Consider the following 16,870-nt stretch of genomic DNA (forward strand, 5'->3'; position numbering starts at 1 on the left):
ACTGAAGGGCTGATTATAGTTCTACCTTCACGCAACGCAATGACCACGCAGACGCTTAGACGCACTCGTGAACCTTTATGGTTCTGCATCGGGTTTTAGTGAGGGGACCAATCACAGCCCTTGCGGCTGCGTCGCCTCAACGGAAGGTTACAATTTTTGGGAGGCGCACGTCGGGCCCTTGCGGTGGACGCAAGGAGGGTCCACAAGGACATAAGGGGTCCGTAACCCCCTTGCGTTGCGTGAACGGGACCATAGTCAGCCCTTGAGGTGGCGGACCACGTGCGTGTCTGACCTGCACGTGTAGTCTTTGGCGAGCTCTAGTGGCTCGGCCGGGAACTGCTCCGTCTCGTGCCGCTGGTAGCTGTCTCGAAGGTTCTCCCCAAACTGCTCTGGAGTCAGCCCGAACTTCTTGGCCAGGCCGTCTGGGGAAAAAACACGGTACATTTATATCATGATAATGCAAGATAAACTATGCTCAAATAACCTGAGACAGGATAAGATAAGATGAGGGTGAAATATATTGTATAGCAAATGTAATGTAATAAAAACAAGAATATATTAAATTGTAATTTACATATATTTGAACATAGCGGCAGAATATAATTGACAACTACTAAAGGCATAGTTATTGGGGGGTAAAAAAAGTGTTGAACTTTAAAAAAAAGGGATGGATGGAAAAGTATATGTAATTGAAAGTGTGTGGATGTGTCAAGTGTCCAACAGCGACACCTGCTGGCCAGGACCTCACCTAGCAACCAGGACCTCACCTAGCGACCACGACCTCACCTAGCGACCACGACCTCACCTAGCGACCAGGACCTCACCTAGCGACCAGGAACTCACCTAGCGGACAGGAACTCACCTAGCAACCAGGACCTCACCTAGCGACCAGGAACTCACTTAGCGACCAGGAACTCACCTAGCAACCAGGAACTCACCTAGCAACCAGGAACTCACCTAGCAACCAGGAACTCACCTAGCCCAGCACCCTGGCAGATGGTGTACATGTCTCTACGAGAGGCCAGCTTCAGGTCCGGCCCTTTCAACTGCTGCTCCCCCTCTTCCTCCTCAGGCTCCTCTTCCTCTGCATCCTTTTCCTCTGTGAAGGCCAGACACACCAGGAGTTGCAGAACCAGAAGGTAACCCTTGCCTCCACGATACTTAAGCCATTCAGTGTATCTCTCTAACTCCCTGCTGGAACCCGCTGATGTACTGCAGTCAATTCATTTTTTTGTGAAATAACCAAAAGAAAAGCGGTTGGTATATTGGTACAAAGAAAATATACAATTATAATCCTCATTTAGGATATTACGCTGGCATGCCCTCTCACCTTCAAATAAACAGTTTATCCCTGCTCAGTCCAAGTAGTGGTGAATGAAAATTACTTAATTACACTTCCTTCAATGAAGCCCTTTCATTCATGTATTTGTGACATTAACTGTCAACTTTGGTTGGTTATTTTATCTAAAACAATGTCTGGGTTCCTGAGGTGAAAACCAACAGCTGAGCGTGAACCTACTGTCCTCATCCACCTCCTTGATCTTCTTCAGTTTCTTGGTTTTACACTTGGACGCGTTCTGCATCTTGGGAATGTCCCGGCCATAGTACAGCAGGAAGTGGTTGTAGACGTCGCTCAGCTCGTCACACGACTGCACAGCCTTTAACCTGAGACACACGCAATACAGAACGCACACTCTTTAACCTGGAGACACACACAACACACACTCTTTAACCTGGAGACACACACAACACACACTCTTTAACCTGAGACACACGCAATACAGAACGCACACACTCTTTAACCTGGAGACACACACAACACACACTCTTTAACCTGAGACACACACAATACAGAACGCACACTCTTTACCTGAAGACACACACAACACAGAACGCACACACTCTTTAACCTGAAGACACACACACAACACAGAACGCACACACTCTTTAACCTGAGACACACACACAACACAGAACGCACACTCTTTAACATGAGACACACACAACACAGAACGCACACTCTTTAACATGAGACACACACAACACAGAAGACCCTACCTCTACCAGGAGACCCTACCTCTACCAGGAGACCCTACCTGTCAATGTCTGCGCAGTCCAGGGGGCGGACGCCGTCTGACAGGGGCTTGTCCGGGTCGGCGGAGATCAGCTCAAACTGGAAGGCCTGCATCCTGTGGAAGAGGCGTTTCAGGTTCTGCTTGCGGGTCTTCAGCTGGGTCCACTGAGGGGGAGATGTTGTTGAGGGTTAGCCCGCCTGGCCTCACATCACTCAGACAGCCAGCCAGGAGAGCAGTGACGGGACCTACCTTTTCGTCCCAGTGCCAGACCTTCCAGAGGTCGTTGATGTTCAGCTCGGGCTCCACGTACTCCTTCCTGTAGAAGGCGATGAAGGGCACCTGGCGACGCGACACACAACCTTTTAGAATGGTGATGAACGTGTCTTCTGGGGAAGACCGATGTGTTCTACCCCCACAGCAGACTGGAGAACCAGCTGGAGTCACCACCGCACCACCACAACGGGGAGTTGAGCTTTTATTAACTCAACGGCTTCACCTGCTTCTGTTTATTTCGGGTATCAATACAAAACTCAGCTAATTGCTTTTTTTCAATGGTTTTCTAGCAGAGCATGTCCATTCAATTAACAATTCATTGACTTTCAAATTCAAGACTTTCTTGTGTGTTTCGTGAATTTGTCCAAAGGTTGTCAGATGCCACCCGGCCCAACCCATGTTGGTGTACTAGCGTGAGGTGTAGGAGAGAGGAGACAAACCTCAAAGTGCTGGTTCCTCATGAAGTTCAGAGCCTCCTTGATCTTCGCGATCATGCTGGGACCCTTTCTGCTGAAGTTAGTAGTGGGGCCTCTCTCCAAGTAGTCTGTGTCCTCCTGAATTCAGACAAAACCCAGAACCCACCTGAAGGCCTTGTGGGTGTCATCCTATAGACTGATGGACACATAGGATTCACACACGATGTGATTGGTGGTTTGGGCATCCATTGTTATTTTGGACTACGATGTGACACGCCCTTTTAGGAAGGGCTGTCAATCAGCAGTTTGATGCGGTAGCCCCGGCCGTGAGTGACAGGCGTCCTGACCTGCATGGAGATGGTGGGGGTGGAGAAGGCGTTGCGGTAGACCCACTCCGCCTCTTCCTCCAGCTCGTCATCCTCAGCTGGCCGCACAGGGATGGAGCGGAGCTGGGGGCGGCCAACACAGGAGGTCAGACCGTTAACACAACCTTAAGGTGACATATTCTACCCCCAGGTGTGAGTGTTTTGAGATTCTGCCTCTTCTGACTTCACAAGTGGGCGTGTCCACATAGATGTGTGCTGGATAGATCAGTCTACCAGCCTACCCAGTGGACTGTAGCAAATGTTGCTCCGTCATGCGTCTATGTGGACTTACTTAGTCTTACTACACTTACTATGTGGACACTTGTGAAGTCCGAAGAGACAAAATCTCAAAACACTCACACCTGGGGGTATAATATGTCAACTTTAAGCTCTGGTGTTCAATTACAGTTGGTGCACTTACACCCTTGCAGTCCTGCGGTTGTTATCCCCTGACACATGTTCATGGCATTATCTTACAGTATGATGGGGATTCATGCAGGGACTAAACGTAGGAGGGATGGGATTTGATAGGATGGTGGAAAAGTGCCATCCCATCCAGGCTTTTTAAGGAGCGGGATCACATCCACCCTACTCCCATGTTATGGGTCGACATGCAGGAGATAGCCTGCCAGCATTGACAAGAAGCTGTCAATGCTGTGAAATTTTGCGTCTTCCAAATAATTAATCTTCAGACTCATCTGTTTCACTTTCAATGAAATCAGACATGATGACTGATTATCTGTTGATGAGAGGCAACACATCTTGAGCCGAATTTGGATGCGCTTTAGTTATTGCTGTATATTGGCATAACATAGAATAAAAGACGTGAAATCAGGTCGGTGTGTTGCACACGATGCACACGGTTTCAACAGGGTCGGGGAGAACACTCCGGAACTGGTCCGGGGGCCGCACCTGGAACCGCTCCGGCATGTCTGTGGAGCGGATCTCGTTGTCCTGGTCTGTCATGTGGCTGCTCTCCAGCTCGCTGGGCTCGTAGATCTCGAAGATGCTGCGGCGGCCCGCCCGCTTCTTGGCCTGCTTCTTGGGCCGGTCCCACGACTCTTCGTCGCCGTCCTCCTCCTCGTCCTCCGCGTCGTCGTAGGCCTCCGTGTCGAAGTCGGCGAAGTCAAAGTCCCCCCCGAAGATCTCCTGGGCCTCCTGCAGGGCCCTGCGGTGGGGAGGGGACGGGGCGGGGCGGTGAGAGCGCTGGATGTGGCCGGTTAACAGACGAGCTTGTGTGACTCATGTGGGGAGGAAATTGTACGACACCCTAAGGATGATAATCAACGACTTGCCTTATATGCTATGTGAATGAGATAAGCGTGGGAAAGCACAGTGTCTTCCGAAGAGACTCTTGCTTCTTAGAAAGGTCATCCGGTGTTCTGTGCCGCCAGTGTGTACTAATGGCACATGCATGACCGTGTCTGATACAAAGGTAGAGAACGTTCAGACGAGGCCAGTGATGAGTTAGATGATGACGATGATGATACATGGCACAAATCCCAGAATAACAAACATACAGAAGGTGGGTTGGCGGTGGAGCCTGTGGTAGTGTGTGTGGAGTATGGCTGGTTTAAGCAGCCTCAACTGGCCGAGTCTGCTTGGACTCTGGGGCTGGGTGAGGCTGCACACCTGTTGCACATTGAGAAATCAAGTGTGCACAGGTTAAACCAGCCTTCACCCCACACACACACACACACACACACACACACACACACACACACACACACACACACTCAGGGGGAGATCTCCTGCATGGCAGTGGAGAACCTTTGCCATGTTCATCACCTGCATAACAATAAACCGGCATTAACATCACCACCCTGAGTTCTGCCTTTGGAGGAACCCAGAAAAGCCACCTAGGTGGCGTGTAGCGCAGACTTTGCTACAGCCATGTTTGGCCATTGTTTGACCCACGCTTAGAGCTTATGGGAGGAATCACAGAAGCGAGACAGTTTGCCCAAACTGGGAAAGCAGGTGTTCTGCAGTCCAGCTCAGCTTTAGTATTACTTTGTTAAAGGTCTTAAAATGTATTCAGGGGTTTCCTGATCTCTTGTTGGAGTTAAAGTGTTTCCACAACACTCTCTCATATGGCAGACTAGAAGATGGTCTACTCTGTAGTCGTTAGAAGGTACCTATAGATTAATAACATCTTCAAACAGACATAATGCATAATATCTTTGCCTAGCTTTGACAAAAAATACGCTGAACTCCAACTTGGACTGTCAGATACTTTGACTATCAGACTCTGATACCTACGTTTGAATCCTAGTTGCAGACCAGTTTGTGTTACCAGTGTCTGTGCATCCCTAGCAATTCTAATTATTCCATCACAACAGGCTACAGTAATGGCTGCTAGAGTAGGTTCACTTACGCGTCCGTGTATCCGGGCAGCTTTTTCCTCCACTTGGGTTTCTTCAACGGCTGTCCATCGTCGTCCACGATAAAGTCGTCAATATCTGAGAACATGCACACACTCAATTTAACATACCATACCAGCCCACACCACAAAGACCATTCTAATCATCCACACTGCATGGAATGGGATGAAGGGTCACCCACCGGACTCTTCGTCCTCCTCCTCCTCCCCCTCCCCAGGGTGCAGGGGCACGTCCAGGGCCGGCTCGTTCTCCTCCAGGCCCGTCCCGCCCATGAAAATCTCGTCTGCGATCATATCCTTCTCGTGGGCGTCCCGGACGTCCTCGTCGCCTTCCTCGTCCTCGTCCTCGGACATGTCCCGGAGACGCCGGAACTTTTGCTGCCGCCCCGGAATAAAAAAGATAAATGATTAGAATAACATTTGGAAGAGGTGCAATTCCCGTCACACGAGATGGTGTTACGGTGAGTGATACCATGGATGAATAATGAAAATGATGTTCAGCTGAAATAACATTTTTATGAATGGAATTTATTTAATGAATGGAGTGTGTGTTATTTTATAGTTTACCCGTTTCACTTTCACTCCCAGGTTCTCCTCGATGAGGTCGATGTCATCATCATCCAGCCGGTCATCGTAACCTACCGAAGAGAGCCGTTGAACCGAGTTAACCCACCAGCTCGCAACTAACCCATAGGTCAGTGTGGAACAAACCCGACACGGGAGGACACTGACTTCTCTTCCTTTTGCGATGTCCGATTTCCTCGCCGGAGTCGCTGTCCTCCTCCCCATCCCTCTTGCTCCCCCGCCCTCCTTCTCCTCCTCCTCCTCCTCCTCCTCCACCTCCTCCTCCATCTTCCTCCTCCTCCTCTTTCTCGACGTCGTCGTCGATCAGACCTCGGAGGTTCCCGTGCTCATCCTGATCCTCTGGGTTTTCCTCCTCCTCTTCCTCATCTGTGAGAAGAGCAAAGAAATACGAAACGTCGACATCTCCAGTCTTTTAGCCACTTACAATGAGATGGTGGTATTTACTCTGCATTTCCTCATGTTTGCAGAAACAGTCACAGAACATTTGAGCTATGCAGATGTTAGTGTTAAGTGTGTTTAGTGTTAATATTCATCTTACCATCATTGGTCTCTTGGTGTTTCTGCGGTTTCTTTGGCTCCTCAGATCTTCCAAATAATTCATCTTCAGATTCATCTGCTTCACTTTCAATGAAATCAGACATGATGACTGATTATCTGTGGATGAGATGCAACAGAAGTGGAATTATCTTAGCTGTTGCTGCATGTGTATTTAATTTGGTAAATTCAATTTACTTCTGCAGCTTGTTTAAACACTGAAGAATTTGATGCAGGCTACAGTTTATGAAGCCATAACACGAGTCCAATATTAAAAACAATAGCTCACAAAAATATAAACGAAGGCATTTTAAACTCGCTGCGTTGTGCAAATCAAGGGGTAATGGAATCCTGAAAACACACACACACACACACCCTGACATGACAGCAAGGCCCTGCAGAATATTTCCTGCAGAATATAAAAAAACAAAAAAAACGGGGCAGACCTTTTTGTATTTGCATTTCATACAAGCACATTCTTATCCCAAACAATCGGCAATTAGCGTTGCATGCAAGTGTCATCTCTGAGACGTCAAGTGTGAAGCGAGCTAACCAATGGGGCTGGCCCGAGTCCCAGCACTGTTTCGAGACTGCAGACTGCAGACTGCAGACGCACGATGCTAACTCTGTGGCTAGCACAACACCGACTGAACCCGCCTAAAAACTCCTCTTTTCCGTCTGTCCTTCACCCGTACATACCTTTAACGTGGGATCCGATAGCGCCATGAAACGGTTCCGTCTATTCTAAGAACATCATTGTCGTGTGACAGTGGGCGTCGATGTCAGCCGCGGCTGCTGCACTTCCACGAAGACTCAGCGGTGGATGAGGAGAGGGCGCAACGGTGGATAGAGCGAGGACGCAGCGGTGGATAGAGCGAGGACCCAGCGGTGGATAGGGAGAGGAGAGGACGTAGGCCTATTGGAAGATGCTTCCGACACTCCAACGTCACATCTCAGCGCTATGCATCATGTAGAAACAACTCAGTAGGTTTTTATAGGAGAATACATTTCAAGTCATGTATAAAGCACGTAGTAATATTATTCCTTTATTATTCAGAGTGCTGCTTTTATCCTGACATATCCAGACCAATCATGAGTACCTATTATTAACATGGACAAATCATGAGCTGGCAGAATTATCTGGCATGACAGATTTTTTTGTCTTATTTTTTTTTTGTATTTTTGTTTACCATCCCCCTGTGGTCGTTGATTAGGCCTAATGCGGTGTAATATGACGGTATGTAGGCTGTGACCCCTATTCTATTTTGAATACAAATGCATATATGTTGTGTTTGTACAAAGTTGAGAAATAAGGACATTATTAATTTCAAAAGGTTATTATTAAAGACTCTCCAATAAGAATGTATAAAAGAAAGGGTTCTGATTCTTCGTAAGGCCTCAATTGTAAATCAGTGAAGTCCAACTGACAGCACAGACAGTCCTAGGGGGATTTAACCATCACTAGCAGCTTTAGGACCATTTAACCATCACCAGCAGCATTAGGCCCATTTAAGGCCACCACCAGCAGCACTGGGAGCATTCTACCATCACTAGCATCACTAGGAGCATTTAACCATAACTAGCTGTATAGGCCAATGGGCAGCCTGAGTAGAGCTCCCAAGGAACCACTCCAGGACTACTGCTGGTGCCTTTGTCAAGGGCACAGACAGGAGAATGAACCCAACACACCTGCATTTTGGTGAGGGAGGAGGAAACCCACGTGAATCACATACAAACAGACTTAAAAACAGTTTCTTCTCAAGAGCGATACGAGAACTGAACACTGCCCAACACTGACACTGGCTGTCTGGGACGGTGTACTACAGTTAAACGTATAAAGCAATGCACATACGGTATGTGTACACTGCAACTGCGCCTCTGTAGGCCTATGTATATATCCCTAAGCCTAAATACTAATACTTTATCGAGTATGATGGAAAATCCATGTTTGTTGTTAACCTTTTGCCTGGGGTGAATCGGTCAAAAGGACCCCTTTATCTATACGAAAACTCCTTTATGTCATGTCCACACATGATGAATGGACAGTCGCATTGCGGGGATGAGGGGTGAAACATTCAGCGCATTCGCATGTGGAGCAAGTGGAAAGTTGTTTGGGGTCGGAGGTTTAGGGCGGTGCAATAAAGCTCCGCCTTCTCAAACTGGCACTATTACAATGAATCCACCAAATGTCCTGCTTGTGACAGAATAAGCACACATAATCTAACTGTCGTGAGAAGTACTTCAGACATCCGACTGTGTGTGAGAATGGACCGCTGGAAGGGACGGGTGGCTCTGGTGACCGGAGCCTCTGCAGGGATTGGGGCGGCGGTAGCCGAGGAGCTCGTCCAGCACGGCATGAAAGTCGTCGGCTGCGCCCGGAATGTGGAGAAAGTACAGGTAATGTTTGGATGAATTATGCAAATCGCTTGCTTAATATTTTTCGTCCGAACTCGTATGCATGTTGATGTATTATAACCGGCCGAAAAAGACGAGTTGTGTGTTGTATAATAGGCCGCGCTGTCGCTGCACATTTGCCAGAAACGGGTCAATGATTGACTTTCCTCGTGAAGTTTATTGGGATGGGGAATCGCTCGTTGTTGAACTACTTACCTTTCTATAATCAGCTGTAGAAAAGTGCCCCGAGTGTTCCTACTCGAAGAATGCCAATGTGTTAAGTGTTTTATTTTACTTTCCTGTTTTGAGACTGGGTGATGCCCACGATCCGCCAGGAGGTCCTCATCTCAGCTGGCATGTGGCTTTGTTTATCGGAGGTATGACAGACATTTAAATCCACCAAATAACCGCCAACTCTGTGTTTCAGGACATTGCCACCAAGTGCCAGCAGTCTGGCTACACTGGGCTTTTGATTCCCTATAAATGTGACCTGTCCAATGAAGAGGAGATCCTTGCCATGTTCGCAGCCATTAAAGCCCAACACGGAGGGGTGGATGTCTGTATCAACAACGCAGGCCTTGCTCATCCAGACAGTATTTTGAATGGCAAAACCAGCAGCTGGAGAAACATGTTGCAGGTAGCTTTACGTTTTGTGTATATTAAAAAATATATAGAGACACACAAACACACGTTTATAAAATGTCATTGTTAGAGTGTTATGTGTTTGGTTTTGCAGGTGAATGTCCTTGCCTTGTCCATATGCACACGAGAAGCCTATCAGTCAATGAAAGGGCGAAATGTTAATGACGGGCACATCATTAACATTAACAGGTACTGTTTCCATTGAAATTCAGGATGAACTCAGGTCTGCTTGCTGTTGAACCAAATATCAGTTTTATTGACAAGTAGGTTTTCAAAATGTTTTCAATTTGAATAAACTGCATCATTTGTATCTATTGGTACTGGTCATTTGGGTTCCAATCCGAAATACCGTACATTGAAGGTCGGCTGCGGACACTCTGAGATGTTGAAGTGGGCCTGTGTTTTGTTTTCGCAGCATGAGTGGCCATCGGGTCGTGCCCACCGCTGATGTGCACTTCTACAGCGCCACCAAGTACGCCGTTACGGCTCTGACTGAGGGCCTGCGACAGGAACTGCATGAGGCCAAGACCCAAATAAGGGCAACCGTAAGATCAAGCCATTCCATGTACCCCCTTATTGATTAAAATGTGATCAAAATGGGGTCAGTTTATAATATGTATCAAAATCTAATCAGTATTGTGCCTGTTGGATAATTTTGGATTATACCTGCTGCATTTCACTAATGTGTTTTCTAGTGCATTTCTCCTGGCCTTGTGGAGACTGAATTTCATTCAAGAATGTACCACCAGAACCCAGAGAAGGGCCCCTCCGTTTTTGGCAGTATAAAGGTAGTGTTTCCTTTTATAAGTGATGCTTGGCAAGTGCTGGAACCTGCCTGCCACGCAACCGATGTCTTCAACCCTTGTCTTTTCTTGCAGTATTTGGAAGCTAAAGACGTTTCCAGTGCTGTCACATACGTCTTGGCTGCACCTCCACACGTGCAGGTACTTGGGTCATGCTCTCATTTGGTGTCATGTCTTTTATTGTATTCATAATGGGTATGTTTTTAAGGTCCCATGGCATGAAGATTTCACTTTGAGGTTTTCTAACATTAAGTTGAGTTCCCCTAGCCTCCCTATGGTCCCCCAATAGCTAAAAATTGCATTAGGTGTAAACCGAGAAGTAGCTATCTTACTCCGTCTTTGAAAAAAGGATTGCTGAAACGCTTCGATTTGGGTTCCGGTCAAGTATGACGTCATACGGGACCAGGTTACCTCCCCTTTCTCTGCTTGGCCCGCCCAGAGAATTTGGCCCGCCAATGAGCTGGGCGGGGCTGGGCGGGCGTTCAGCAGGCAGCCCCGGGTGCGGCCAGCGTTCAGTGGGCAGCGGGGCTCCGACGGACAATCCTGGGCAACAATCCTTTTCTCCTCCATGTCACGGTTCCCAATTCCTTCTCAATCAACCTGACGCAGACAACCCCGGGCAACAATCCCCTTCTCCTCCATTTCGCAGTTCAGTCTGTACTTAATATTGACGTGGAAGAACCAGAGGCGTCTGAGAACCCGACGCAGTCGTTTGAGATTCATAATATCATCCGGAGGCGCAAACAGCTTTTGACCATGATATATTATATTATATAGATATCTAAATATAATATATTATTTAGATATAGAGCTCCAGGACTCCCGCCGGAGCACCCGGAGTGTTCAGTGTTCCACTGTAAACACTAGCGCATGGTACCGTGGCCACAAGCTGCTCAGGGCCACACCCCCACCCTCCACCTGGACCCGCCTCTAAAAACGGCGCGTTTGTGGAACGCTCATTCTGGGACTGGCTCGTAGTGGCTGTAACTCTGCACCAAGGCTGAATTTCTTGAACGTCTTCAAGTACTATATTAGGGGCCCACTAATACCTATATTAAAGCATCCATAAAATAGCATGCCATGGGACCTTTAAAGCTTTCGTCTGTTGTGTTCCTTGACCCCAATGTGTTTTTCCCCTCAGATTGGAGACATTCAAATGCGCCCTGTGGAACAGAAGTCTTAGTACGAGGTCAAATAATTTGAATACAATTTTCATAATATTCAAGATTAATATAATAATCAATATACAATGGCCTCCTTCCATGGTGTTTGATTGATTTAAAAATGAGAACCTGATAACGCCTTTGCAACTGCATTTCCATGTCCATTAAAGCGTATTATCTTTCTTATACATACAGATGGTGTATAAAATGTTGTTTGAATAAAAGTGTTAATTGTTTGAAACCAAGAGTTTAGCAATAATACTCAATCGGTCTCAGGCTTGTTTCTTTATCAGTTTAGTCTAAGTGAACTTCAGAGTTCAACTGGACTTTGCATAGGCTCCTCCCTTAGTGCTTGACACTTGATTCTTTATTTGTATTCTTTCTTTGATCTTTACTCTACCAACATCCAACAGCATTGTTGTTTCCCTTTCTTCTGACATATGTACTGATTGTAAGTCGCTTTGGATAAAAAATGAATGTAAAGAAATGTGTAGCCTAAACAAAACAAAGTAACTTAACATTGTTAACCTGAATCTATAAGCTTGAGTCACATTTTTCCTTCATATACTGTACATGGATGAAATTAATGAGTAGCTGGTACCACCATCCTGGTTGGTTACACACATGAAAAGAATTTGGGGTTCCAGTGGGGAGTCTAGTTCCGTGCAGTGGAGGTAGTGCCAGACACCATACATCAGAGGACCCCATGGAGCGCAACATAGCTACCAATCAGATAGTTAAAGTGGTAAGATGTGCAGATCCAGAGACTTACCCAGAAACCCACATCAAGGATTTGGGACATCCAACAAGCCAGTGAATTGATAGGGAAAGTGGACTGACATGTACACACAGATTATTTGACAACAGTTCACTATGGTACACCTATCAATTTCAAACCAGTCCATATAAATCTACAATTATCTTCTGTATCGTGAGAGTGCACACTTAATAAATAACACAATGACTCATATTTCTTATCTTCAAAGTCAAAATAATTTATGATTATATTATTGCATATATCAGTCAGTCAGCATTACTATGGGCACTAAGAGTTTGTGGTTCACCAACAGTGGGTGATAAATGTGGATGAGGTTTTGCATAAATATCTGATAGGTTTAATTCATTGGTAAAGGCCAGACAGACCTGCATACACTCGATGACAATGGATATAATCATTTTATTTTTCTTAGCTTTTTCTATCAAGCCAAGTTGGGCAGCAGGTAAGTCAGTTTAATCAATCTACGAGGTTAACAGAACCATTTATAGCCATTTTAGTTTGAATATGCTTCGGAATATTTTCAAAAATGTAATGCAGGTGTTAACCCCCAAATGACCATAACAGTTCTCATAATGTACAGTACAACACATGTTTGATTTACTGTTTTATGATTGAAACACTCATGGCTTGACATGGCTAGATTAGTTATCTTTAAGACACATACTTTCTTCTAGATTGGTGCTACCAGTCGGATGTGTCATGTAACGGGACATGCACAGGTGAGTACTGCGGAGTGCGGACATGGCAGGAAATGTACCTGATTTAATTGGAGAGCGGCGGGCTCCTACAACAGCACGTTATCAATGTCAACACTATGGTGTCCACAGGCCCTGACGGTTGGCCCTTGGTCGCTCCGCACTGTGGTGGAAGAGCACAGTCTCCTGTGAATATAGTCACAAGGAGAGTGCTTCCAGATGAAAGGCTGGTTCCATTACAACTCATTGACTATCAGAAGATTTTTCGAGGTCGCATCGTAAACAACGGACATACCGGTTTGTGTTTAGAAGTATTTGAACCCATGTTTTGCGGCTGCATATCATTTCATTTGAGAAAATTGTTTTAATAAACTGAAAAGCTCAGTTTCTATTACTAATACGTTATTGTCCTCTAACATTATACATTGACCTTGGGAGTCATAACTGAATGATCAAAACAAATGACTAGGATGAAAATGTAAATAAGGGCAGATAGTAGTCAAGGATTTGTGTACATATTTATGTTTTTGATTCTAGTTCAAGTAGACCTACCCACGAATGCAAAGATCCAAGGAGGCCAGCTGGAAGGGCCATATAAGGCCTTGCAGCTCCACTTCCACTGGGGGAAAGACGGTGGCCCGGGGTCAGAGCACACTATTGATGGAGAACGATTCCCCATGGAGGTGACCATAATAAATCAGTGTGGATTCACTCTGAAATGTATAGGACTAGATTATAAAATGTCACTTTTGCATATAGCACTATGCATAAGCATTGACTTGTGCATGTTACCGTCAATTGCAGATGCACATCGTCCATATAAAGGAAGAATATGAAACTTTGGACCAAGCTGTGGCGGACGACACAGGGATTGCAGTTCTTGGATTTTTTTTTCAGGTAGGCCTAACATAACCCTGTACAGACTTACGTGTTTGTCTCTCATGGTGGAAATATTATTAACGTCATTTAAACGAATAACGCTATACTGCTTTTAGATAACAGTGTACGCAAACTTCCTTTTCAACATTACAAGCTCAATAGTGAAAAACAGTCATAATCGTCAAGTACTCAGTTGGATCTAGGCCTAATGCCTATGCGTGTCTTACTTTCTTTGGATTTTCAGGAATCTCCGACTCCGAATAAGCAATACGACCCCATCATATCGGCCCTGAAAGACCTCACACATGAAAGTGAGCAAACAACAAGGTTACCAGCAAACAACCAATCCAACGTGAATTAGACTCACACTATCTAGATCTCCAGCCGCTAATTGTACGACAGATCATTTGTTAATCTAAAATATTACATTGAATGAACAACACAGACTAAATCACCTTTGCCGTTTAGGGTGTCATCCAGATAACAGTGGTGTTATCCCGTTGTTATCCAGAGCGAACCGGCTCCGTGCTGATAGCGGGTTAATTAATGTTTCTCCCTCATTAAGTGAGCAACAGCACACTGGACGGCGTGACCCTGGGCCGGCTCGTGCCCCCGGAGAATACGCTCACGCGCTACTTCCGTTACCAGGGCTCGCTCACCACGCCGCACTGTGACGAGTCCGTCGTGTGGACGCTGTTTGAAACCCCCGTTCTGCTCAGCAGGAAACAGGTGCTGATGCTCTAGGACTGGTTTCTGTGAATTGTGACATGGTGAAATAATTGAAGAATTCGTGTGTGTGTTTGTCTGACTGCCCCCTCCCCGTTGTGTGTCTGTGGTGGTGTGCGCTGATCGCCCTGGTTGTGTTGTGTTATGTTGTGACAGCTCTCTGCGTTCTCCCGTCTTCGGTCGACCCATGGGACTCGCATGGTGAATACCTACCGACCAGAGCAGCCGCTGAACGGGAGGAAGGTGTATTACTCCTCCGGAGGCGGCCTGCCTCTGCTTAGCACCGCCCTGCTCATCTGCTCTGTGTTGATATCCAGTGGACCCTCACTGCACAGCGAGGGCTGAACGCAAACACCTGTGTAGTCCGATGGAATGTGAAGTACAAATCACAGCATAGGCCTACTGAATATTTTTACGGGATAATGAATAAATGTATATTTAAATGTGGCTAGACATGTCGTTTGTCCTTTTGTCACACACTCATTTAGATACACACAAACATGTATTTATACTACAGAGTTATATACATATACAAATATATTTATTAAATATAAATACATTTCATGCATGAGCTGCTGCCCCCGCGACCCGACCCCGGATAAGCGGACGACGATGAGGATGAGGATGAGGACATTTCAGGACAACGGAGCATACCATGATTTACCAATTAATCGGCTATGGTTTTTATTTAGCTGCAGGCAGGCCCAACCAAGTCCCTGAAATAGGATATAAGATTCAGCCACTGGCAATTCTTCTATGCCCCACTAGGTGGCGGCATGATTCCTGGGTAAAATGTCTAAATGAAAAGGCCTTGAAGTGTAACATATCCACTAACCATGGATTTGTTAAAGTCATGCTCAAACAATTGATCTGCTCAGGAACACTTTTCACACTACACCCCTCACTTTGTGCCATGTTTCAGGCTGAGATTGAAAACAACAATACGTAAATCACGTAAAATCTCGTAAAATTGGTTAATTCCCATTGTCTTTGGAGGAGCTGAATCGGCTTCACTCACTTAGTGTATTTTCTTAGTTTATTTTCTTAGTTTTATGTCTCAAAAGCCGAGGAGGTAAGGTTAGGGGGGCGAGTAACCCATCTAACAGCTTTATCTCTTCTGATAATGTGTCATGTGATCACCTGAAGCCGTTTAGGTGGGTTACCAACCTTGTTCACTTTGACCCGCTTGAAGTTCTTGTTTTAGGACAAGGACTCTCTCTACACCGCCCTGGGAACAGGATGAGTCCCCTCACTGGGTATAATCCCCAGGTACAACACAAATAGACGACTGATGATGCAAGAGTTCCCGGGTAGAACACCGCTCATGCTAGGGAGGTTTCCCCGCGGTCATGCTAAAGGAATGCAGCCCTAACACCAAGGACCGGGACAACCGCATTGGGCTCTCTGGAGCTTTGAAAAAACAGGAAAATGACAGCCATTCTCTTGATCGTGATACTTATCCAATCATAATGAAATTAATGTTGTTCCCAAGAAGATGTATTGTTGTATTGTTTCCTTTGGAGAAGGCTGGGTGTAGATTAACTTATGGTCAAGGTGCATGGGCACAGAGAGAGCAGGTGGCTCACATTGCACAGACTCAAGAGCGGTTTTCTTCAGCCAAGGCAAGGTTAAACAATCGTGGAATTCACTTCTACCTGACCCACAATCAGTCAGGCTATGTGATATCAGTTAGAAATGTGCAGGAATAATATCTGAACAGCAGAAAATGGATGCCGTTGGCCAGAAGCCCCCCCCCCCTGCTGAAAGAAAAGAAAAGAAAAGGAAGTGAAAGAATCGGCCACAATAAGAAATGTCTCACTAATAAGTTTGCTTTTCTAAATAAGTGCCACAGAGTGAAGAAGGGGGGAGGGAGGGCCCATGGGGCCCCCGGAGGTCAGCCTAGCGTAGCACCAGCAACTATTGTCACCTCCTTTTAAAAGGGGTGTCCCTAGAAGTAGCCCGTTTGAGTCCTCCATCAGCTTCTAATAATTTCTTATTTGTTTGTGGAAGTTGTGATAATGTCTTATTTCACTCACTAGCGGGTTTCTTCTTCTTATTTCTTGGTTTGCAGCGCGCACGCCACCCCACCCCCCACTTCCTCTTCCTCCCCTTGATATGACTCTGAGGTTTGCGTTGTCTGACAACAGAGGACGGAGGCCTAC

At 46.2% G+C, this 16,870-nt stretch overlaps 2 protein-coding genes across 2 annotated transcripts; both read left to right on the plus strand.

Annotated features, from left to right (window-relative positions):
- Positions 1 to 8,770: 8,770 nt before the first annotated feature.
- LOC311376760 (dehydrogenase/reductase SDR family member 11-like) lies at positions 8,771 to 11,834 on the plus strand. The gene is made up of 7 exons (XM_084491236.1): positions 8,771 to 9,025; positions 9,450 to 9,659; positions 9,759 to 9,853; positions 10,080 to 10,209; positions 10,360 to 10,452; positions 10,543 to 10,608; positions 11,609 to 11,834. Exons 1-7 carry the CDS (start codon positions 8,894 to 8,896, stop codon positions 11,648 to 11,650), a joined length of 768 nt encoding a protein of 255 aa, XP_084347362.1. The 5' UTR covers positions 8,771 to 8,893; the 3' UTR covers positions 11,651 to 11,834.
- A 952-nt stretch (positions 11,835 to 12,786) lies between these two features.
- On the plus strand, positions 12,787 to 15,053 carry LOC311376759 (carbonic anhydrase 4-like; the record flags this gene model as incomplete). The annotated part of the gene is made up of 8 exons (XM_084491235.1): positions 12,787 to 12,850; positions 13,083 to 13,127; positions 13,236 to 13,400; positions 13,641 to 13,786; positions 13,908 to 14,000; positions 14,227 to 14,293; positions 14,548 to 14,711; positions 14,865 to 15,053. The coding sequence occupies 8 exons, from the start codon at positions 12,787 to 12,789 to the stop codon at positions 15,051 to 15,053; spliced, it is 933 nt and encodes a 310-aa protein (XP_084347361.1).
- Between the last annotated feature and the right edge of the window lie 1,817 nt (positions 15,054 to 16,870).

This window comes from Micromesistius poutassou, assembly GCF_964030765.1.
Source record: "Micromesistius poutassou genome assembly, contig: SCAFFOLD_5294, whole genome shotgun sequence".
NCBI classification, from domain to species: Eukaryota; Metazoa; Chordata; class Actinopteri; order Gadiformes; family Gadidae; genus Micromesistius; species Micromesistius poutassou.

Coding starts and splice junctions, on each gene's coding strand:
- LOC311376760 (XM_084491236.1), top strand. CDS start 8,894: ATGGACCGCTGGAAGGGACGGGTGGCTCTGGTGACCGGAGCCTCTGCA. Junction 9,026..9,449: donor GGAATGTGGAGAAAGTACAG/GTAATGTTTGGA, acceptor TCTGTGTTTCAG/GACATTGCCACCAAGTGCCA. Junction 10,453..10,542: donor CCGTTTTTGGCAGTATAAAG/GTAGTGTTTCCT, acceptor CTTTTCTTGCAG/TATTTGGAAGCTAAAGACGT.